Source organism: Mauremys mutica, chromosome 24 (assembly GCF_020497125.1).
Source record: "Mauremys mutica isolate MM-2020 ecotype Southern chromosome 24, ASM2049712v1, whole genome shotgun sequence".
NCBI lineage: Eukaryota > Metazoa > Chordata > Testudines > Geoemydidae > Mauremys > Mauremys mutica.
In genome coordinates this window covers 756,479-781,918 of record NC_059095.1, presented here as the reverse complement: position 1 = coordinate 781,918, position 25,440 = coordinate 756,479, and the positions used below count along the sequence as shown (strand labels likewise).

The 25,440-nt window shown below is 39.9% G+C and overlaps 1 protein-coding gene and 1 long non-coding RNA gene across 2 annotated transcripts in view; one reads left to right on the top strand and one right to left on the bottom strand.

Annotated features, from left to right (window-relative positions):
• The window catches only part of MYO9B (myosin IXB), an 80,751-nt gene that overhangs the window by 37,826 nt on the left and 17,485 nt on the right, over positions 1-25,440 (bottom strand). Inside the window, exons 3-10 of the mRNA XM_044998515.1 lie at positions 9,363-9,457; positions 4,390-4,452; positions 3,100-3,199; positions 2,286-2,386; positions 1,800-1,929; positions 1,192-1,281; positions 605-721; positions 104-238 (exon numbers count right to left, since the gene is read on the bottom strand). Coding sequence (XP_044854450.1) covers positions 104-238; positions 605-721; positions 1,192-1,281; positions 1,800-1,929; positions 2,286-2,386; positions 3,100-3,199; positions 4,390-4,452; positions 9,363-9,457 — 831 coding nt within the window. The remainder of the gene's footprint in view (positions 1-103; positions 239-604; positions 722-1,191; positions 1,282-1,799; positions 1,930-2,285; positions 2,387-3,099; positions 3,200-4,389; positions 4,453-9,362; positions 9,458-25,440) is intronic.
• On the top strand, positions 217-24,721 carry LOC123355827. Its single transcript, XR_006575209.1, has 6 exons — positions 217-267; positions 19,518-19,760; positions 20,855-20,933; positions 21,346-21,413; positions 22,917-23,038; positions 24,648-24,721. It is a non-coding gene; the product is annotated as an uncharacterized LOC123355827 (long non-coding RNA).

Here is a 25,440-nt window from a genome sequence, read left to right as displayed (position 1 = left end):
GTGCTTTATAAAGCAAGACAAATCAATACATGAATAAAAGATTTTACTACCTCATCCTTAAACTTTTGCTGGGAGATCATTCCTTCAATATGTGCTTTCTTACCTGTTCTAATTTGAAAATGTGTTGATTGAAGTAATACTGAAGCTGCTCATTTGCATAATTTATGCAGAACTGTTCAAAACTGTTGGTTTCAAAATCTTCAAATCCAAATATATCGAGCACACCAATGGACAAGCACTAAGAAAACAATGCAGAAGTCCTGTTAGGTAGGCCATCATGAAACTGAGCTAATCAAACAATTACAGTTGTGGTTGTTGACCATGCACTAAGCATGAGAATTACTGTCTATTCTAATATGACTGGCATGTTTAAAATTTTAACAAACACTTTTCAAGATGATAGAAGATCACTGCCTTTTTGACACCTATCTTGAAATCCCAGCTCTAGTGAAGTCATTGAGAATATGACCACTAACTTCAATTGGGCCAGGATTTCACTCCAGATATTTGAGCGTACTGTCTTGTTGGGTGATCTTTGGTAGCGTTATGTGCACAACTGCAATGGCTGAGTTTAGAAGGGTATTATTTCTGGTGAAGAACTTACAGTAACAGATTCTTCCATATCCTTCTTATTAAGAAGTGCATGATTAATTCGCAGAACAATCCAGTCAAACAGGGCACTGTACAGTGACTTTGCCATTGAATCACGAGCTGTGATAGCCTGCAGATAAAAAACAGTTCATTAAGTTGGCCTGAAATATGAGGACTTTCCTACAGTGGTGCAGTATCAGTCAGAAAAAATAAGATTACTCCAATGTTGAACCTTTCACTGGAACAGTATAAGGGCTTTCAGTGCCCTAGCTTTGGTTTTGTTTGTTTTTATTTTAACATTCATTTGTACTGACTCACTAAATGTATAATACATAAACTTTTTTCCACAAGCTGACAATGGGAGTTTGGCCATGTCTATTTAAAATATGTATTTGAGTTAATAAAGTAAAAATCCCACAGCAGTCCAACATGATATTCACAGCTCAGATGTAATCAGGGACTATTTTCTGGTTAGTGATTTTAAAGAGTAAGCAAAGCCCAAGACAACTGTTCTAGCATTTTTACCAACAGACTCACAATGCAGGTCAGCTATAGGGTAAATGGGCCAAGTTCCTTCTTCTAATGCCTTTAGACACTCACCTCACTGAGACTATATGGCAGGATAAGTTTGTCATTAGCAGTCACCGTTTTTCTTTTTGTCAGCACTTCGACTAAAATTTCCCGTTTGACCTTCACACAAAAAGCAAGAAAAACAAGAGTTACTGACAACCTTAAACATTAGCTACCGGACCAACAGCAATATGGTGACAGCGGTCGTTACTAATTCCTCAGATACCTAAGTCAAACCCTTAGGACAAGTCTTTGAGCTTCTTAAAATCCTTTTTTCAGTTTACATGCAGTTAGGATTGATTTCTGTGGTGGGAAGGCCCCAGTGCTGCCAAGCTAAGCTCCACTTCTCTGCTCCTGATACAGAGCTGAAGAACTAACAGAGTAACCAGATTTTACCATTCCCATCTTGTGGGTTGTGTTTCACCCCCTTTATCTCTCCCTATCCCCAAGAAAGTCACTCACAGCGTGCACATTCCTATTCACTATAGCAAGCTGGCTCCCTTCTCCAATAAGATACCCCTGCAATACTCCTATGTCAGTTCTGGGGCATGCTGAACTTGAATGCTCCCAAGAAGTTATTGAGGCAGAACATGACAGTAGCTTAATGTTTACAGCACTCATTAAAGGGAATACTCTACCTTCAGAAGCTGAGAGAGGGTGTCCAGTACTTCTGGGGGTCCCACTTCCAACCCTTCATCCCGACCTGTGGCTCTCTTCTTGTAGGTAACGTTGCCCAAGTAAAGAATAGCTGAGAGTACTGAAAAGATCCTGAAGAAGAAAAACAATAGTGACTTTTTAAAAATTGATGTTCTAATTGAAGTTAACAGGTTAATACAGCCAGAGTGCATAACAGAAACACAGCCACATCTATTTGAAGAGATGTAAATAACACAACTGGCCTACGGCAGCCCACAAAAGTAGCCCTTTACTTTCCCTGTTTTCTAATGGGCTTAGCAAAGTAAATATAGTTTTGATGTCTTACAAATTAGAACACACCACACCATTCTGTTCATAATGCATTTTTACAGCCCAGACAGCAAAACAGACTACTTCACATCAATTTCACTGCAACACATGAACACTAACCAGCTGTCTCCAGAAAGAGGCTAAACAATTCTACTTACTGTTTTTTAGTTGCTGGAAGAAAGCCAACCATCTCCATGGCTTGTTTTAATCTTTCAAAATCATGGCGCAGATCTTCCCCATCTTCTATTTTCAAGTTATGCTACAGAAAAGCCCCACAATAATTCAGTTCACAAACACATTGAACAACAGAGATACTGGCACAACTCTTATGCTACCACTCTAATGAAGGAAGATGAACAATCCAAAGTGCAGGCCTGAAGCAATTTTTGTTTTGCTCTGGCAAAGTCCAGAATTTTGTTTTATTTCAATTTTCTTACAGCAACTGCAAGACTAAGCTCTTACTTCAAATGCATACTCTGTCCCGTTTCCTCAACCAGTCTCCAGCTGAAAGATGCTATAAGCACAATCAACAGTCTTCAAACAAAAAGTGCTGTTACTGATATTGAGGTTGCGAACATCTCTAAAATGGTTGTACAAAGGGAATTTTGTGTCATGTCAATATGGTGCTCATAGGTTCATCTTTAGGACCTGCCGTGATCTCTAATATGGGGCCCAGAAAGCTGAAGCATAGACAAGTTTGGTGAGAGTTAAGTCTCGTTCACAGAGAGAAGAGTAATGAGTGGTTCATACCACAGTTTGTGATGTTGATGCTCATGTTGCTGCATAGCTAAGAAGCAATGTTTTGTCAAAAAGCCACCTTTGCCATTTGAACTAGTTTCTAGATAGAGAATCATCACAGGACACAAGAGGAAACAAAGATTCTCTGCTCTGGTATCCTTTATCACTACAACATCTCAAAGAGGGACACAGCACCTTCATCACTGAAGTTACACACAGAGTACCAATGTTTACCTGATTGAGGTAGAAATAATCTTCAGGCTTCTTGAGGTGAAATTCTTTACGTTCTTCCTCACTGACTCCAAGTAACAAATAATAAAACACATGGTAGTTCCTATAGATTGAAACATATTTCTACTTAATGAAGATATGACACTGGTTTCTCTTTAAGCCTTACATGCTTCCAAATTGATAAAAAGGCACCTTTGCCATAATTACTACATTACATATCATTAGTGACACATACAGTGTTTAGAAAAAAATCCCGAGGAAGAAAATTACTCTTATCCTCTCATTTGTTCTTTATTATTAAAGTAATAAGTAAAGAATTGTACTTCTGTTGTAGAGAATTTACTTAGAAAATGTAAAAGTGCATAATTTGTTTTCCCGGCACATACATCCAGATAAGCAGCACTGGTTCGAGAAGAAGAAACCTTTATATGAAATTTCAAAATGGCTTAAGTATTTCCTCCTCCTGGGTCCACTGTCACAAATTCACTTGTATGTAGCAGTGTCCAAGTGCACAGAGGGAAGGTGCTTAAAGGTGATTTGCAAAGGGAAAAGAACTGGGCTGGCGTCCATTTGCTTTTATGATGACTGAAAAACTAGTGTCAAGAAACAGCATTTTAACTTCAATTGCTAGTTAACATGTTGGATAAAGAAGGTCTTTGTATTCCCACTCCCATTAACGTCATAGAGCTCACAAGTGATCCGAGATAGACCCCAGTCTCCAACTGTTCTTCCACCAAAACTGGGCTTGATACTTCAGATATTTAAGGTTTCAAAACAAAACAAAACAAAAACAAGCGGAAAAGTTCTCTGAAAAACCTTCAGGCCTTCTACATAAATCATAAGTAGTGGGGGGGGGAGCCCAATTTGTGAAAAACTTTGTGCAAATCACCTTTAAAAATGTTTAATGTCTATTAGCTCTAAGAAATACTGGCACCATGACATGACTGAGTTAACTTTATTTTCATAACTCTAAATAATCCTTGTTATCTGATCAGGACTGGCAGCCATCATGCTAGGAGTATATTTCTAGAGAGCACTGATCAGTACATATTTAGTCAGTATTCATTTGGGTTCAGTCCAGCCTTTTGACGGATACACAAACTGCTGATGACCTGCACACATGTACCAATAGTTCACCCCAAACTCTTCTCGTTCTGATCTAGTCTCTTGTCATGAGAATTAGAGAATTGTGGAATTTCATTTATATGAAAAGACTGTGCTTAGAGAGGTGGACATCACTGATTGTGAGAGAGACATTCAAACAGACAGTACAAAATACGAATCTCCTCTTACCTTTCATCCTTTTCCTGAGAGACCAGGCGAGATTTTTCAAGCAGATATTTTTCAACAACAGCCCTGCAATCCCCCAAAAGAAATAAAACATGAAGAGGCAACACAGTCAAACAGAGCATCTGGATATTAAACACAAAACAGCAACTAGCTACAAGTGAGTTTATGAAGATTTCATACACCCTAGAGCTCAGGGTAGAATGGCCTCATTGTCACCTCTGATAGCCTGAGACAAAAAGCTCAGTCGTATTGTGCTAGCTTTGAGAGGATACAGTAAGAATGCTTGAAATGGACAGCTACCCTTTTTGGTGCTTTATCTTGGTAGATCTGAATGGAAAAAGATTAAAACTAAGATTAGCTGTTGCTGTAAAACCATAAATACTGTACACAACTTGATTTTGCCAGTAGAGCTGCTTATCACTTTAGGGACTCAAGCAAGGGCCACAACATGCAGAGAGAATATAACAGAAACATTGTTGCCAGACTTCCTGAATTTGCTGACCCACACTGGACCATCCCACCAGCCACAGTGGGAGGCCAGAAAGCAGGGAACTCTATGTTGGAAACTGTATGGCGAGTAAGCGACAGAACAATCTACTCTTCCACGGGGGATACAAATGGACAAAGAATGAAGCCAGAGCTGAAGTAGCCTTTTCTCATGCTGGAGACAGAAAACAAATGAATTCACATGGTACCAATCTCCTGAGTTGGGGTGACTTCATCTGTAAAGATGCCAGATTTAACCAGAATAATACTCAAAGCACTGAAACAGAGTGGAGGCTTGTTGTTCATCTCTGACGTGTTTAAGAAACAGCAATGATATAAATAAGACTTTTCAATGGAACATTGCATCGAAACTCCAGAAACAGTTAACTGTTACAATTTCAATACCTGGCATAACACAGACAGGTTTGCGGCATAAACCAGAACTCCTTTTTAATGTTCTAAACTATCTCATTCCACCTCGTGAAAGCAGAACTTTAATGTGTTTACAGAAACGTGTGGTGTGATGCTGCTATGTATTCTGCATACATACATACAAAGTTTATTCATCAAGACAGAAATAGATTTCAGCGTATGACATTAGATGGATAATTAAGTGCAAAGACGACATATAGGAGGCAATTATTGGACAAAACCTATTACTTGTAATGAAGGATCCAGTATAACATCTAATTGTTGCTGTAGTAAATAACCTTTAATCGCTTTATACAACTGATATAAAGTTACTCCACTTTTGGATAGGAGCACTCCTAAAAAATAACCTGCAATGTTTAGTGTCTATTGCAGAGTTCAAGTTATATTTAGACACCATCATACTGATTTTTAATGAGTTTTGTAACTACGATGCCCTAGCTAAAATTAAACTACATTTGGGAACATTTTTTGCCAACACACATCAAATCCTCCACTCCTCTTCAGCTACATTAAGCCCAAGTAATAGCTAATGCATGTGTACAGAGTTTTAACTACCTTGTTTAGTGTCGTCATTTTCTCCTGCACCTGTCTTTCAACTGGTGTGTGACTTCTCTAAAAAACAACAACAAAACTTCCTCACTTCTATTTCACTTCTCCCAAAACTTTTTTCAAACAGTAGATCTGAAACTATTTTAAATTACAACATGGAGAGAAAAATGGATGACATGGAACAGCCACCATTTAGCAGGAAATTAAATATACAGTGACAATCCAAGAACACAGTGGGTCAGACCAATGGTCCATCTAGCCCAGTATCCTATCTTCTGACAGTGGTCAATGCCAGGTACTTCACAGGGAATGAACAGGACAGTTAATCATCAAGTGATCCATCCCCTGTTGCCCATTCCCAGCTTCTGGCAAACAGAGGCTAGGGACACTTCAGAGCACGGTTTTGCATTCTTGCTATCCTAGCTAATAGCCACTGATGGACCTATCCTCCATGAAATTATCTAGTTCTTTTTTGAACCCTGTTTATAGTCTGGGCCTTCACAACATCCCCTGGCCAGGAGTTCTGCAGGTAAACTGTGCCTATTAATTTAATTTGGTGACCCCTAGTTCTTGTGTTATGAGAAGTAAATAACACTTCCTTATTTACTTTCTCCATATCAGTCATAATTTTATAGACCTCTATCATATCCCCCCTAGTTGTCTCTTTTCCAAACTGAAGAGTTCCGCTCTTATTAATCTCCCCTCATATGGAAGTTGTTCCATACCCCTAATCATTTTAGTGGCCCTTTTCTGTATCTTTTCCATTTCCAATATATCTACTTTGAGATGGGGCGACCAAATCTGCATGCAGTATTCAAGATGTGGGCGTACCATGGATTTATATAGAGGCAATATGATATTTTTTGTCTTATCTCTCCCTTTCCTAATGATTCCCAACATTCTGTTTGCTTTTTTGACTCCCGCTGCACATTGAGCGGATGTTTTTAGAGAACTATCCACAATGACTCCAAGATCTCTCTCTTGAGTGGTCACAGCTAATTTAGACCCCACCATTTTATATGTATAATTGGGATTATGTTTTCCAACGTGCATTACTTTACATTTATCAACATTGAATTTCATCTGCCATTTTGTTGCCCTGTCACCCAGTTTTGTGAGATCCTTTTGTAGCTCTTCACAGTCTGCCTGGGTCTTAACTATCTTGAGTAGTTTTGTATCATGTCTAAATTTTGCCACCTATTTACCCCTTTTTCCAGATCATTTATGAATAATATGTTGAACAGCACTGGTCCCACTACAGACCCTTGGTGGACACATTGTTTTCCTCTCCATTCTGAAAACTGATAATTTAATCCTACCCTTTGATTCCTACCTTTTAAGGAATTACTGATTCATGAGAGGACCTTCTCTCTTATCCCATGACAGCTTACTTTGCTTAAGAGCCTTTGGTGAGCGACCCTTATCAAATGCTTTCTGAAAATCTAAGCACACTATATCCACTGTATCACCCTTGTCCACATGCTTGTTGACCCCCTCAAAGAATTCTAGTAGATTGGTGAGGCATGATTTCCCTTTACAAAAAACATGTTGACTCTTCCCCAACAAATCATGTTCATCTATGTGTCTGACAATTCTGTTCTTTACCATAGGTTCAACCAGTTTGCCTGGTACTGAAGTCAGACTTACCAGCCTGTAATTGCCGGGATAGCCTCTGGAGCCTTTTTTAAAAATAGACATCACATTAGCTATCTGCCAGTCATCTGGTACAGAAGCTGATTTAAGTGATAGGTTACATACCACAGTTAGTAGTTCTGCAGTTTCACATTTGAGTTCCTTCAGAACTCTTGGATAAATACCATCTAGTCCTGGTGACTTACTGATGTTAAATTTATCAAATTTTTTTCTAAAACCTCCTCTAATAATTCTTCAATCTGGGACAGTTCCTCAGATTTGCCACCTTAAAAAAATGGCTCAGAGTCGGAATCTCCCTTACATCCTCAGCCATGAAGACTGATGCAAAGAATTCATTTAGTTTCTCCACAATGGCCTCATCTTCCTTATGTGATCCTTTAGCATCTCGTTGTTAGTAGCTACCGGTGCAGTGCTCTGCTCTTGTTCGATGATGATAACAGTTGGCTGCGTGCGTGTTCCCTCTGTGTGCTGTCCCAGCTCTGCGCAGATAGCTGACACAGCAAACCCCGAGAGAACCCCCAAAGACCACAGACTCTAGTAAGGAACGAAGGAACCTAAGCCAGGTTTATTGTCAAACGAAGCACAGTAATAGTTTCCTATAGACTCTACAGGACATACTACGAATATGTGCCCCCTGGCAGTGGACAGAGCTCACTCAGTCAGTAGACTTTCCACTGCCCCCTAGGCTGGCCAAAGATGCGCACTCCAGGACCTACTTTTATACAGTTACAGGACAGATTACTCATCCCTCCTGATGTATTGAGGTACAGCCCCTTGGCTCATTAGGGTGCTGTCTCCCCTTTGATCATGTTGTTCCAGACATACAGATCTATCCATCATGCTGTCCTGTCTTTAAGATGCACTTGCCGGTTCCTTGTTACGTCTATGGAGTGTCCTTGTATCAGGCTATCCAGGTTCCATCTTGGCACAAGTTCCTCTTATTAGAACTTATGTGTGAACACACCTGCTTCTAACAACCCTCTTCTCACCAATTTCTGTGAGTGGGGCCTGCCTCTGGCTCACAGCTCAGCTTTTGCTTAGCAGTGTCTGGAAGTACTTTGGTTCAGGCTTCAGGCCTCAGACTAGGTCTCTGACACAAGAGTTTATATTTCAGGGCCTCATCTTACTACACATCTCAATCGTCCAGTGGCCCCACTGGTTGTTTAGCAGGCTGTCTGTTTCTGATGTACTTTAAAAAAAAATTGCTGTTACTTTTTATGTCTTTGGCTAGCTGCTCTTCAAATTCTTTTTTGGCCTTCCTAATTATATTTTTACACTTCACTTGCCACAGTTTATGCTCCTATTTTCCTCCATAGGATTTCACTTCCATTTTTTTAAAAGGATGCCTTTTCGCCTCTGCCTCTTTTACTTAGTTGTTTAGACAGAATCTTAACTTGTATTAATTACATTGTTAATTGTATTACTAATTTAAACTGTGCTATTAAAAACATGGCTGTGTAGGGATATATTCAAATGAGATTAATTACCTTGGCCAGTGTGGCCTAGCAGACAGAGCACTGGACTGGATTCAGGATATCTGGGCCTATTTCCAGCTCTGCCAGTAGCATGCTGGGTAAGCTTGGGCAAGCCACTTCCCCTGTGTGCACCTCAGCAAACTGGGGATGAGATGAATACTGACCTCTGACCTAGTGAGGAAAAGCACTAGGTATTGTTTTTACGTGGGCTATGTAAAATCCAAACACAATGAAGTTATCTTTGAAATCACCATCCACAGAAACAGGTCATTCATATAAGAGGAATGCTCAAATGAAAAGCTATTTCAGACTCCATCAAGTCTGCACAAAACTTTAAGAACATACAGTTTATCTCCAGAAAGAACTTCATGCCATACTTACCCTCGGACAATACCATTCTCCAAATAGTTGACTTGAATGAATTTTCCAAAACGACTGGAGTTGTTGTTATGGGCTGTTTTTGCATTTCCGAAAGCCTGTAACAAAGCACAGGGTGAATCTATATTTTCATCAGTGAAACAGAATAAGCTGGTACATAGCTTACACTGTTCATTATTCATCCAACTACTGGTTGGCACTAAACATCCAAAATCCTAATGAAAGAGCAAGATGCATGTGCTATAAGAATGAACAGTTTCTAAGACTCCTTTCTTATTTGTCATATATCAGTACATTTTGCTCATCAGACAGTATTTCAGGATTTGAGGAAGAGGGTTCTTAAATTTATTAGAAATTACTTTAATATGCAACACGAACAGCCAAGATTAAAGAAAGCTTAACAAAGGAAACCTCAGTTAAACAGCCTGAATTCATTAGAAAGCAAGTATGAGCTTAGAGAAGAATCTTGTGTAGGGGAAGAAAGCTGCAACTACCAAGGAAGTACCTCTCTGTAGTCAAAACCACAAAGTGAGCAAGCTTCCTGTTCCCAAAAATGAATCCCACCCTCTATGTTACAAAGTAATATAAAAGTTGCTTTGTCTTTAAAGAGAAAATATGAAATTAAAGTCTGTTTTGCACAGTTAGCCTATTTGAATTCTAAGGATTAATAAAACTAATCTTGTATGAAAAATGGAAGTTCAGAGATATGGCTTTGGTTAGCAGAAATTCATCTTGGAATTGCTCTCAGAGTGAACTGGTCCTTTCAACATTTTTTCAATTAATGAATGAATTTTAGGTTCATTAGTATTTGTCATGAAGAGACTTGCATGAGCAGCTTTCAGGAGTATAATTCAATCTGACAATCCAAAATCTCTGTCCAGAGAAACAATAATTAGGTTGCTAGAATTTGTTTCCTCTTTTTTCACTTTAATGAATAACTTTCACCAGGCTCAGAGAAGGATGGAAGAGGAACAACAAATTCTGCCGCCAGGACACTAAAGACAGTAGATCACTACCTCCAATGCGTCTAACACAGGGGTTCTCAAACTTCACTGCACCACAACCCCCCCGAGACCAAAAATTATTACACAACCCCAGGAGGGGGGACCGAAGCCTGAGCCTGCCCAAGCCCCACTGCCCTTCAGCCCCAGACAAGAGGCCTGTAACCGGAGCCCTGCCACCCGGGGCTGAAGCTCTCAGGCTTCAGCCATGGGCCCCAGCAAGTCTAAGCCAGCCCTAGCGACCCCATTAAAACAGGGTCGCAACTCACTTTGGGGTCCTGACCCACAATTTGAGAACTGCTGCTCTAACACAATGACATGTCTGTTCAGCTTGGCATGCCCCATCCGCAGGGTTCCAATTTAAACGTCATTAACCCACCTACTCAAGCTCTGCCTGTATTTCTGTTACAGATTATAGATCAGTTTTGGCCTAAAATTATTTGAACAACCTTCCCTCTGTGGGCCAGTTTATGGATCAGACAGCAGCACATTTACTTGACCTTGATAGCCAGACTTTCAGATGGAAATACGTCAGCAGCAATTTTATTGCCTTTAGCCTATGGGGAGTTAAGATACAAAATCTGAGAGTATCAGCCTGTCTTCAATTAATTTTCTGCCATAAACTTCAGGAGGTTTCATCCCTTCTATTAGACTCTAGGGGAAATTCCTGACTGGCAGCCCTGCTACAGGAGCCTGGTGGAAGAGTCAAATTGTTAATTTAGCAGTAGCTGAGGGCAGAAAGCTAGGGATGGGTGGGGCCGGTCAATTGGAGATGAGCTTTCAGGAGTGGGGGTTCTTGGGATGAGCAATGTGTATATGGAATGAGCAGATAGAAAGGATGTGTATGCATGAGTGAGGAATGAATGGTGTCTGGAATAGACATGGTGCACATGGCATGGGTGGATGAGAGAGTGGAATGAGTGGCTGTATCTATGAGGAGTGAGTGGATGGGTGGGTGCAGAATTAGAGGGTACACAACTAAAAGGAAGTGGGTGCAGAGAGAATTTTGCCTGTAGAATGCATGTATAATGAGTTGGGATAAAGTGAAAGAGAGAGTGTAATAAATGTGTGGAGTGGGTAATTAGGATAAATGGGCAATATGTATTTACAGATATATGTACATTTATGTACATTTATGCAAATTAATGTAAATGACCACACATTTATTTTCAAAAGAATCTGCTAGGTTTTGTCTCCAAGCGTTGGCGGGTATTGGCTCCCTTTTGTTGTAACTGCCACCCAATGTTAAGACTTTAAGATGCATTCCATGCCAGGCAGTCTCCCTGTGGAATCTATACCCTAGAAGTGCCCATGGATTTCATGATTATTCAGGTTATGATGGCTCTGGGATGCATAGTCTGTGTATTAATGGAGTGCACCAAATCTGAAGATATCAACAGCTCCAGCACAGGAAGAAAACATTACTGAAACCTGTGCTATCCCATACTTAAAGTTGTAAGTTGGGAATTCTGAACAGGAACATTTGCTGCTGCTTAATAGACAGCACTGAAAACAGTTTAACGTCGCCATATCCCTAACATTTAATTGTGACTTTTTAAAATGTTTATCATTTGGTATTAAATCTTAATAAAGATCCTTTATACATTTTTTTAAAATAGCCAAAAGTCAAGACAAAAATCAAACCAAACTAAGGTATTTTAGCTGAGGTGTATTTAAGGAGACCTTGTCATTTGATTAAAATGCACACAGAAATTACCTAGTGCAGTCAGAGTGTGGAAAGGCAGCAGTTTAGAAGATATTACACCCCCAAGTGTGAACTTTATCTGCAGAAAGTACTGCCACAAACATTTCCCGTGATAACTTCAAGCAGCCCCAGTTATGAATTCCCAGATGAAATTTGTGTTTCCTAATATAACAAATCCATGGAATGATTTCACCGAAAGGCCATGTATGACAGAATCCTGAAAATGACAGCCATAAGTAAACCATTGGGACAGTTATGGCATAAGCATCAATGGCGCATTGCATCAACGCTAATCACGCGGTTTCATTTGCAGTTCTCATTGGAATCCATACTGGTACTAGAGTACACTATGCTGTTGCAGTTGCACTGTCCCACACTTACCAGCACAGATCCCTGAAGTAGTCTCTTCTGAGGAGATTTCTATGGTTTTCTGCTAGCTTTCTGAGAACACATTGTAAGGCATTTGAACACAGATGTTTAAGAACACATTTTCAGGATTGCAGTCAATGAATGTTTACATCCTTTTAAATTGCATATTACACATCAGCTACTAGGATACTGTGCATTAGCTATGGATTTATGATTACAGCTTTGCTTGTGTTATATCACCAGCATTCCTTAATATAGTCTTGTAACTACCACCTAACAAGTAATTCTCAATGTTATCTCTTAGATTTTACTCCACTCACAGGCACGGACCTCTGAGGGAACACGCAGATAACCCATTTTGGATATGTCTGGTATATTTAGAAAACCTGGCTGATTAATCTATTTTATAGTTAATGGAACGGATGCCAATCCATAAATGGGATTTCTTGCGACATCAGAACAATGAACATCCATGACACAAGAAGTTAAATCTGCCCCTCTCCACCAGGCATTGGTTTAGCTATGGCTTTCAAGAGAATGTCACCAATTACCTCTCATTTAGAGTACAAAAAATCAGCAGTAATAAACCTCACCAAACTGCAAATTAGAGAAGTCCCCCCCGTAAAGGATTCGTAGACCTACTCTGCAGAGAATCAACCACATGCAAAAATTAGTCTTAAGGCTGTCAGTTTGCCACCTACTAAAACATCCACACAGCGTACTAGGTTTGCCCAAGTACAATCTATTTACAAGCAAGCAGGCATCCTGGAGTTAATTAATAGGAAATTCCATAATCCGACGAAGTGGGTATTCACCCACGAAAGCTCATGCTCCAATACATCTGTTAGTCTATAAGGTGCCACAGGACTCTTTGCTGCTTTTACATAATCCTTGTTTTTACTGATTACTCATGCAAGCGACACATATGATTTAAAACTATCCAATGGCTCAGATGACCTCACCTCTGCTATTTAGTCTAAGCACATAGCAAATTCTCAAAAGATGATGTAAAATATCTGTTTTATATAGTTTTTGAAACGTGTTTATTGGTTTTGTCTCATTGTCAATTACACCCATTACTCCCTTTTACACATTCTAAATAGCCAAAAATTTCAAAATACTGAGTAATGTTTGAACTTACACCCAAAATCAGAAGCAAATACCACTTCAGCATGCTTTTTACCCCTTACTTCATAGTGCTCTATATCATGGAGAACAGGACTGAGCATTATTTACTGTATAAATTGGTGAGGTTACTAAAATCAAAAGTTACATTTTCCTCTTAAAACCAGCAAGGCTGAGCAATGTTTTAACAGGATTTACAGGTGCAAGCTACACCAAATTAAGTCAGGTCTAAATTAATTTAAGAGGGTGTGCAGACCCCAGGTAACTGAAAATAAGGATCTATAAATGAAAAAAAATCCCTGCTCACAAAACCCTCCCAAAGTGAAAGTAACAAGAAAGGAAACCTAGACAGTCATAAAGTAGACACTGTGGTTGTCTATTAAAGCACATTTAATGAGGACTTGTAGAACCACAAAGGAACACACTGAGTCCCCAGATTGCCTTATAAATAGGATATCATTGGCCACAACTACAAAAGTGAGAAATATTATGACACAACTGAAGACTGCATTGGGAGAGGATTGAGTATAGGCATAGAGCACTGGTACTTGAACCCAACATTTACAATATGGTAACTCCTCGATGCCTCAACCTGGTCAGGGCCTCCTTGTGTGAGGCATTGCACATACAGATAAAACAAAGACAGTGCAAGCCTAGAGCTCAAAATGTAGCATTATGAGGAGACAACTAGTGGATAAACAGAGATTTTGGGGTGGAGTGAAGAACACGCAGAAACACTTCCACAGTCAGAGAATCGCCACAGTTCTACAATTTCACTCCGAGCCACTGTTTATGTAAGGACCAGAGCCAGAATTAGGTCCACGATGTCCATTTCTAATGACAGAACTGTCCAGCTTTATGCGATTATGCATATTTATTATCAAGAGTGAACTAGTTTAATTACGCTGGGAGATAAAGCAACCCAATAAATCAGGCTCACCACAGTTGGATCCAGTGTTTGACAGACATCTGCACCCAACTAGCAAACAGGAATGGCAAACGGGAGTTTTGCAAGGAAGTTCTTCAGGTGAAGGAGAAGTGACTAGGTGACCTTTGGGGTGAGTTTGCTGTCCACTGTGTGCCTGCTTGACTGAAATGTATAATGTGGTCTGTTGGGAAGTGGACGAGGCCTGTATGCTGAGCCTAGCATAGTTTCCTAAGGAACTGTATCCTTTTATCCTAATCCCTTTAGAATCCCTTAACAAGAGAGTGGGTCTAACTCAGGGAGAATGAGCATTTAAAATGCCAGCTAGAAAGCAACTAGAAGAGCTAGCGAACTGGAGAAGCAAGTGGGGGAATTAAGAGAGGGAGCAAGAGAGCTAGCTATACCTAAAAATATTCTCTAAGTCCAGCAGCAGGGTGGGGGGTAGGGCTGTGTATCATTTTATTGCACTGAATGCAGCATGTCTGATTACTTACCTTGTGGGCTGGTGGCATGTATGTGCATCTGGTACAAGCAGCTTATGGTCCTCAGAGACCGAGTACGGGTTCTTGAGACCGGGGTGGGTGAACTGCAGGAGCCAAGGGATGCAGAGGGGTATATACATGAGACTTTCTGGGACAACAGAGCAGCCCCACCCCCAGTCTGACAGCCACCACGCTGGTGAGGAGGATGAAAGTCTCAGGGAAGGATAACATTAAGATAGAACCATCCTGTAGTTGGGGCCCTCCTGCCACATGATGTCATGGTATCTTCTTGCACTGAGGATACTTCTCCGGGAAAGGGGACTCCAATTATTAGGAAGAGATAGGTAAAAGTACTGTGAGATTTGATTATTAGAAATATCTGTATTTGGTTTTGTGATGACCAGGAGAACTGCATGGAGAATGGCCGGGGAGGCTCCAGGCACCAGCGAAGCAAGCGCATGCCTGGGGCGGCAAGCCGCGGGGGACAGCCTGCCGGTCCCTGTGGGGGCCGCAGTCAGGCCGCCTTCAGCGGCATTTATACGGGAGGTCCACTGGCCCGTGGTTTCGGCGGCAATTCGGCAGAGGTACACTGGCGCGGGACTGGCAGATCACCCACAGAACTGCCACCGAATCCGTGTGACCAGGGCGGACCTCCCACAGAAACGCCGCCAAAGGCGGCCTGACTGCCGTGCTTGGTGCAGCAAAAAACATAGCGCCGCCCCTGGCTGGGTACAAAGGTTGTGGACCTTTTGAGATATCTAGACAGATATATGTACAGTACTGGGGAGGAGCTGGTGGTCGTGGTACTTGTAGATACCAATGGCATAGGTAAAGAAGGAGATAGTTCCTGAAGGCCAAATTTATGCTGCCAGGGAACAGATTAAAGTCCAGGACCTCGATGGTTGCAGTCTCTGAAATGCTGCCAGTTCCAAACACAAGGCCAGTTAGAAAGGCAGAACTGCAGGGTCTCACTGAGTACATGAGACAATGACATTTGGAGGAGGGATTTGGTTTTATTAGGAACTGGAGAATGTTTTAGGACAGAAGGAGCCTATACAGGAAGGATGAGCTCCACCTACACCAAACTAAGAGCCGAGGGAAAGCTGGCAGGTGCGTAGGAGCACACAGTTTGGACAAACACATCCCTTAGGGGAGGATTTATTAATGTGAATATTCTATATCCTAGTAAAAAGGAGGGGACAGACGTTGACAAAGCAGAGTTAGAAACTGAAGAGAAAGTCAAATAAAAAAAGAGTCCCATCCAATTGCATCACATAAAGGCAGACAACTAAATATTGACAAATTATATAAGTGCTTGTATACAAAAGCAAGAAGTCTAAATATTAAGACTGGTGAACTTGAGTGCCAGGCACTAAATGAGGATATTGATCTAACAGGCATCACAGAAACTTTGTGTAACAACGAGAATCAATGGGACACAGTAATAGTAGGGTACAAAATATACAGGAATGACAGAGTAGAATGCACTAGTAGGGTAATGGCACTATATGTGAAAAAAGCATAGAGTCAAATATATTAAAAAAATCTTAAATGAATCAAACTGTATCATAAAACCTCTACAGATAGACATTCCATGCTTCAATAGTATGAGTATAGCAATAAGAATATACTACTGACAACCTGACCAGGATGGTCATGACCTTCTCATAAACAAACCAGGGAAATACAACCTAGGTGGAGCTACTTTAAGGTGGAAAACCCTTTTCAAAGAGTAGTTAAAAGTGGTTCAATGTCAAGCTGGAAGGGCATATTGAGTGGGGTACCGCAGAGATCGGTCCTGGGTCCAGTTCTATTCAATATTTTCATCAGTGATTTAAATAATGGCATAGAGAATACACTTACAGAGTTTGTGAACGATAAAAAGCTGGGAGGGGTTGCAAGTGCTTTGGAGGATAGGATTAAAATTCAAAACAATCTGGACAAACTGGAGAAGTGGTCTGAAGTAAATAGGATGAAATTCAATAGGGACAAATGCAAAGTATTCCACTTAGGAAGGAATAATTTGTTGCATACAAAATGAGAAATGACTGCCTAGGAAGGAGTACTGGGGTAGGGCAATCTAGGGATCATAGTGGATCACAAGCTAAATATGAGTTAACAGTGTAACACTGTTGCAAAAAAAGCAAACATCATTCTGGGATGTATCATCAAGAATGTTGTAAGCACGACATAAGAAGTAATTCTTCCGCTCTACATTATGCTGCTAAGGGCTCAACTGGAGTATTGTGTCCAGTTCTGGGCACCACATTTCAGGAAAAATGTGGACAAATTGGAGCAAGTCCAGAGGAGAGCAATAAAAATTATTAAAAGTCTAGAAAACATGACCTATGAGGAAAGATTGAAAAAACTGGGTTTGTTTAGTCTGGAGAAGAGAAGACTGGGGGTTGGGAGGAGGGGAGGACACACATGATAACAGTCTTCAAGTACATAAAAGGTTGTTACAAGGAGAAGGGAGAAAACATTTTCTTGTTAACCTCTGAGGACAGTACAAGAAGCAATGGGCTTAAATTGCAGCAAGGGAGGTTTAGGTTGGACATTAGGAAAAAGTTCCTGACAGGGAAATTAAGCACTGGAATAAATTGCCTAGGGAGGTTGTGAAATCTCTGTCATTGGAGGTTTTTAAGAGGTTAGACAAACATTTATCAGGAATGGTCTAGTTATTACTTAGTTCTTGTTTGAGAGCAGGGGACTAGAGTAGATGATCTGTCAAGGTCCCTTCTAGTCCTACACTTCTATGATTCTATGGTGACAGTAATTAGAGAGGCTACATAAAACAGAAAACCAAATCATAATGGGGAATTTCCATTAGCGCCATATTGACTGGGAACATGTCACCTCAGGGAGGATGCAGAGATATAATTTCTAGATACCATTAATGACCACTTCTTGGAGCAGCTAGTCCAGGAACCCACAAGGGGAGAGGCAATTCTTGATTTAGTACAAAGTACACAGAATGTGGTCCAAGAGTTGAGTATAACTGAACTGCTTGGTAATGGCGACCAAAATGTAATGAAATTTAACATCTTTGTCGGGGAGTGAGGAGAATACCAAAAAACCCCACCATGACACCATTTAACATCAAAAAGGGGAACTATACCACCCCCACAACCCCCAAAAAAAACCACACACACAACCAGGAGGCTGGTTAACTGGAACTTAGAAGGAGAAGTCACAGGAGTGAAATGCCTGCAAATAGCATGAAAACTTAAAAAAAAAATCCCATCATAATTAGAGGCTTAAACCATTCTATACCTCCAACTTAAAAAAAAAAAAAAAAAAAAAAAAGATGACCAAAAATATGCCACCACGGCTAAACAGCAGAGTGAAAGAGGCAGTTAGAGAGAAAAAGACATCTTTTAAAAATTGGAAGTTGAATCCTACTGAGGAAAATAGAAAGGAACAAACTCTGGCAAGTTGAGTATAAAAGTATAATTAGGCAGCCCAAAAAAGAATATGAAAAGCAGCTAGCAAAAGACACAAACTAACAGCACTTTTTTTTAGTGCTCCTCCTTTCAGAAGGAGGAGTCCTGCCAAACAATCAGTGGGGCCAATGGACAATCAAGGTATTAAACATAAAAAAGTACTACTTCACACAACGCACAATCAACCTGTGGAACTCGTTGCCATGGGATGTTGAAAGCCAAAACTATAACTGGGTTCAAATTAAGAATTAGATGAGTTCTTATGTTCAAGGAAGATAGGTCCACCAATGGCTATTAGCCAAAATGGTCAGGGATGCAATCCCATGCTCTGGGTGTCCCTAAGCTTCTGTCTGCCTTCTGTGTCTGAACGACAAAGGATGGATCTCTTGATAAGTTGCCCTGTTCTGTTCATTCCCGCTGAAGCAGCTGACACTAGCCACTGTCAGTTGGACCCAGCATGGCCATTCTTATGTTCTTAACTGGAGAGAACAGCGCAGTCTTGGTCTGTAAAGGCTAATGACATGACCAGTGCATGGCGTCTGAAGGTCTGGGGATGTCTGGACAAGCCATGTGATGAGTGCACTTAATGGCAAAGAAGTATTTTATCAGTAAGATAAAAAGCTCAACATGTCAGGCCACATTTGACATCATGTAACTAGAAGCTACTAAGTTTTAAGTGAATAAAAAAAGGGAACTGCCATGCCTTTTGTGACTATGGTCGTTTTAAAAAGTGTATGTCCTCAGAATAGCATCTACTTTAAATAGAACATAGTCTACACCCACTAAATATATTATGTAGGCTTTTGTGGTAAACGTGAATGAAAACCAGAGCTGAAGTACCACTTAGTCTTGGCCCACCTCATACCAACATCACAGACTCAGCAGATCTGTAATATAGGAGACTGAGGGCTGGCAGCAAGCTCAAACTGTTTGACTCTGTGTTCCACTTCTAGCGGGTTGGAAAATTGAGAACTTTATTTTCCATAACTAAGTTTGGCAGCTTCTCCCTAGTATGAATTGGCTGGGCTCTGGGAAAGCCTCACTGTTTCTCCCTTTGGAGTTCTGCTGTCATATTAATTCATTTTTTGCAATTTTTTATTTATTACAGAACATGGCTTACAAGAGAAACACAGGCAGTATTAATAGCTTGGGCCACACTTATTTGGAACCATCCTTTGAAGAGAATTAAGTTTCATGAAGATGCCTCCAGGAATACATTACCCAAATGGCAGAAGAGTACCTAGTGCTGTTTTTATTTCACCTGTCATCTCCGTAATATCCTTGAGTAACCTGGAATCCTCCTGTCAAATCAAACTAAGATAAGAATCAAAATTGCTGCACAACTGCAGAGGTACCTCAATCTATTCCACAGTCTGTGCTACCATCCTCCACTTCAGAGGCACCATGCTTTATTATTTCAGTGGATTAGGAAGGCCATTATTGTATTGAATCCAAGATATTCACGTGTACCAATATTTGGTTTCAGAAGCTGGCTGGATTTTTTAGCTGAGTCTTTCAAAAGTAGACATTTACAATGAATTTCTACCACTCTCAAATTATGCAAGTGGGTTTGCCAAGAATGGCTCTTATTTGGAAACTACTGCCAGTGAAGTTTATCAGCACTTTAGAAGTCCAGTATTTATCTTTTTTACCATTCTTACAAAATCTCTAACACATATTCTGTGTGTCTTTTACATATATTCCATACTTTGCATTTTTCCTTGACAAAAGTGACCATACAGAATTCTTGGAGAGTTCCAAAACTATGTAGTGAAGTAAAGCCTTCCCAATCATGTGGAATAAGTCCATGTTCTAGAAGGACTAGTGCAAAAGTTTGATTAACCAACCCAAACTTTGTCCTTATAAAAAGCTCCCAGGAGATGCAAATTCTTTCAGAGGGAGATAGGGATAGATCACTCCATAATAGCCCTCTTCTGTACACTCCCCCTGAAGCTCCAGTATGGGCCACAGTCAGAGACAGGATACTGGGCAAGATGGAACATGGTCTGACCCAGTATGGCAGCTCTTATGTTCTTATAACTTAGTCCATATAAAAATTTCTAAACCTTATGTCCAGCCTTAGTTTAGTTTTCCTAAGCACTGCCCATACCAAAAGACAATCCTCCACTTCAGTAAGAGATTACACTTTAAAGATTAAATTGTTTAAACTGTGGAGAGGAAAACAGAGCCTGCCTAGCTTTACGCTCCTATCTATCCTCTGGCACCCACCCAAAACCTGTCCCTGCCATTTGTTGCAGATTCCCTATGTTATTCTATAGTATCAGTAAGGACACCTGTAACAACCACTCTATAGCTAAGACAGCAACAGTTTCATTTCTTAATTATTTTCATATTTACATAACTTTAAAGAGAAATTAATTTTTAAGCTGAACCATAATTGTACCATCTTTTACCTCTCTTTCATTCCCTCCTTTGTTCCTGAAGAAAAAAAGAGATGCAAGTGACTCCCAAAGGTATCAACTACCACCGCTGGGTCAGACACTGGTGCCTCATCAGTTAGAAGGTGGGTCACATCCAGTCTAAAGGTTGGGAATTCTTAAGTTTGCCTTCAAACCAGTGTCTTGCACATTAGCACAAAACAGTTTTAAAATGATCTTCACACATGTACTCACCAATTTGAGAGTGGGGAGGGCAATGAAAAAGCACTTGGGATGACAAATAGTCCATAATCTGCTAAACACAAATATGCTGAAATCAGTGTGTTACTGCAGTTCAAAAAAGTAATAGTTTATTTTAACTGCAGTGTTTTGTTAGCATGTGTAGATTAACAAGGGCAGTGCAGTGGCAAATTACTTAATTAGGAGGAAAATATTTCAATCCTGTTTTTTCTCCCTAAGGAATTCTGTTAGATTAGTTCCCTTTTACAGTTTTGTCTTCCACAGAAAATGAATAGTCTTCACAATCTATTTTTCTAGCTCAGGAGCTGGAAGGAAAACTCCAAGAAAGTTACCTAGGCAAAGCTTCCTGCAAGTTCCATAGTCAGGTGAGTTCTGTCCCAGAAAAGAGGGCCAAATACCACCAACAGACGTTATGAAGAGGGAGAAAGTGGTTAAGCAGAAAAAGCTTCAATTAGTCCCCAAACTATTTCCTAATGTATTTAGCAGCTTGCTGGCTACATTTCTTAGCACTAAACGCTACAGTGGAATAGCTTTTCTCTCTAGCAACTATTACCAAGATAGCTACTATATCCTGAATGTTCAATTGGTCCCCTTGCAGTCTTTAAACAGCTTTTAAAAATTACATCTTGGAAGCTGGAAATTCAGCCAAATACCATTCCCAGGGATGTTACTGTTAGAGGTTTTATTATAATGTTTCGGCATGGGACCTGACAATTTCCCATACAGAAACAGACACATGTGGAAGCTACAGTGTATAAACAAGAGATGCTTTTCATGCCTATTATGATATTGCATGTGATTGCTATACTATTGTTGTATGCAGCAGCATGCCAGATAAGCGATCCATGTTGTATTTCCTTTGGTCAAGTGTTGTAGAAGTATAAGCAACCACAGTCTATTTTCTGACCACCTTATTTTTCCAAGATCCATGATCTTTTACGCACTAAGTCCATATTAATTCATGACCGATTTTTCTTTTCATTTATTTGATATACAATATATTTTATAGTTAACTATGACACCTATGAATCATTTTGGCATATCTAATGTCTCAGATGTTGGAGAAGGTAATTACAAGAAGCATTTAAATTAATCCCATGGCAAGGTATAGTTGTAGTTCTATTTTTTCCATAGTTTGGTTATTCTGAGCAAATGATTAGATGATTCAACACTTTCTACTAATTTGAGGAAAGCTGAGCTACCAGCTTTGGCTAACTAGTCTTCACATAAAATGAACAAAGAACATGCGGTAAGGAAAAAAAATGTAGTTTCAGGTTTCCTGACAGGCTATTCTTAAAGTATATGAATTTTTTAAAAAAATTACAACCCCCCCACTGCCAGTACAATGCCACCATTCACCTTTTTTACGATATGCTGATATGACTCATTTGAACTCTATGAAGAGGTCAGCCCATGAGCAGATGACTGGCAATCGGGTGTCACTAAATAAGAGGTCACCAAAAAAAGGGGGCAGGTCTAAGCCAGTACTTAAAGGCTCTTACAGTCTTACTGCAATCAATCAGCCTTCATTAATGTTAATAGTCTTTCACATTTGCAAACCACTACAGAAAGACTCAAAATATAAAGCAAAAATGAAATAGAGTATTGCCAAATGACTAAAACACACTTCAAAGTGTTCTTCTGCACCAAAATCCCCAGGAACACTCATTTTCGAAGAAAAATTCCTTGTTCTGCTTGATTCTATTAAATGAAAAACCCAAGTGACTCTCACTGTAGCCAAATCACCAACTCTGAAACAGGGCATTTTGGTTGCTAAGACTTCAGTTTCTATAAGACAGAACATTTGCTACAAAGTGTTCATTGCATTCTCCTATTAAACTCACATAATATTCTTTATCACTTAACAGAATAGGAATTTGCAGAAAAGGACATCTACACTAAGAAAACTGGGACCCATCAATGGAGGCAGTAGCACAAACAGGACTTGAGCAGTTCTTATTACCATGTTGTCTAACCCTACTGTAAAAATGTGAGTTGTCTATACTTCAAACCTTCACTGCTCCCACTGACACTCAAGCTGAACTCTTGGAGAATTATAGGTCCTAACCAATATACAGACATAACCCTATTCATATTTCTTGGTTAGAGTCACAGGTGCCTCCATAACTTCTCTACATGCAGGATTGTGCTGCCTTATTAACTTTCATGCACCTATGAATGTTTTATTTCCTCCTTTTTAGTTTCAAGCTGATCAGTAGCACCCTTCGTTCAAACTTGTGCTTATCTCTGCAAGACATTTTGGGATACAGCTGTACTGCATTTTGTTACTTTTATTAAGACGCAAACAAAGGGATTTACGAAAGTATAGCCCCAGATATGAGTTTAGGCTGAATCAATGTATGATGGACGAAGGCCCTTAAACCACGAGAAAAGTTCTTGCCTGAAATACTCATAAAAAGAAACCATCAAATCCTAAATTTTAGATGGTGTATGTTCAAACGTCATCTTTATGTGAAGGTTTATTTAGAAAATTCCCAAGTTTAGGTTTCAGTCTTTAGTCATATTTCCAGCTAGGAGTGGTTCTTTATGATACACCTAACATGGAAGTCCGAAGCAATTTCTAAGAATGCTTGAATAAAACAGCATTTATTTTTTATTGCATAACAATTAATTACAAATATAGCTGCTAAAGTTTGAGCTATTTGCATTTCTCATTCAGTTGGCAAAATATAACATGTGATTTCAGGCCCCGCTATCTGATTTGATTATGCTGTATCACGTCTTGCAAATTAGAGTCCAAAAGAGTTAATGGTATCAGACATAGCAAGATCAGCTGATTGAATAGTGCTTTCCACAGTGACCCCTTCCTGTTTTCTGTTCTAAATTGCAAACTTGAGCTCCAGCAACTAGCAAACCTCAAATTCTACTTCTGCTTTCAAGTAGCAAAAAGAAGGCAAAATGCTTGCATGCGCTCCCTGTTCTGTAAAGAATCATGGGTAAAATTTTCAAAAGCACCTAAGTGACTCACATAGAAAAATGATAAGACAAAAACCCCTTATCACTGGTGGTTGAACACTTTTCACAAAGTGATCACTCTATATCTGACCTCTCAGCCTTCATCCTCAAAGGAAACCTGCACAACACCTTCAAAAGACGAGCATGGGAGCTTAAATTCATAACTTTTCTAGACACTAAAAATCATGAACTCAATAGGGACTAGGCAGGCCACTCGTCTGGTTTTCAAACCAACAGTCCTGCTTTTGTAACGTTTGTTCCCTATCCAAGAATGCCATAATGGAGGGCGCCCCACTCCAACACCACCAGTGTGACCTTGCACACACTATGTGCGTGAGGTCACACCAGTGGGGGTAAGATGACACAATCTTCAAAATGGTGCCCCCATATGGCGTGAACCCTACACGCGCATCACACTGACAGGGATGGAATCATGCCCACATAATGCCCAGAAATACCAGAATCTCCAGTATTCCAGGTATATAAGAGTGGCCACCCTAATAAGGACACTGGATTTAATTCTTATTACAGCAATCTGTAACCCACTAACACCCCTCTTTTGCCCAATGAGTGCAGAGGTGTTAACTATTTACACTAAACAATCTGTTTCATCTTGTATTTAGCTATGACATTCTAAGTGAATGACCAGAAGAAGAGCTTTATGTAAGATCACAAGTTTCACCAACAGAAGTTAGCCCAATAAAAGATATTACCTCACCCACCTTGTCTCTAACTGACTTGGTCACGTCTGGAAACTTTACCTCATATTCTTTCTGCACCAAAATTAATGTAGAATTTGGAATCCTTCACAAATGATTGTGTTAAAACTTTTACACATTGTTTGAATACAATCCCTTGACAGTTTTAGAATTAATTCCCTCAGCATTTCCCCTGCTATTAGTCATGCATTCACTGGTGGATTACTGAAGGGTCATCTGCATCCTCCAAACATACTATTTTAGAAAAATATATTCTAATTTAGAGTAAAAAATGGAAGACATTGAATTCAAGAACTGTTTATGTTTGTCCTCTTGTTATCTCACACTGTTCTAGACTGATTTTACCCCTGTATGAGACTGGTGGTTGCTGTCTTTCCTTCTGCTGGAAATGATGTAGTAATTAAAACAGAATTTGCTCAGAACACTTATGGGTTAATCAAAATTTCTTCCCAACTGAGAACATGCTTCTGCCTGAAGCAAATATTTACAACAGAGAAATAAATCCCTGCGAAAGGGAGTTCACAATGGAAATGCTAAAGACCTCCTCACCTGCTCAAAAGCACCAATAGACTCAGAGTGGTAACTATTTCAATGGAGAGCTATTTACTTATGAAAACATTCACTGTATTCCTTATTCAGTGGAACCAAGTGACTGGTTCTGCTTGATCCTAGATTCAAATACTGACAGTGTTCTAAT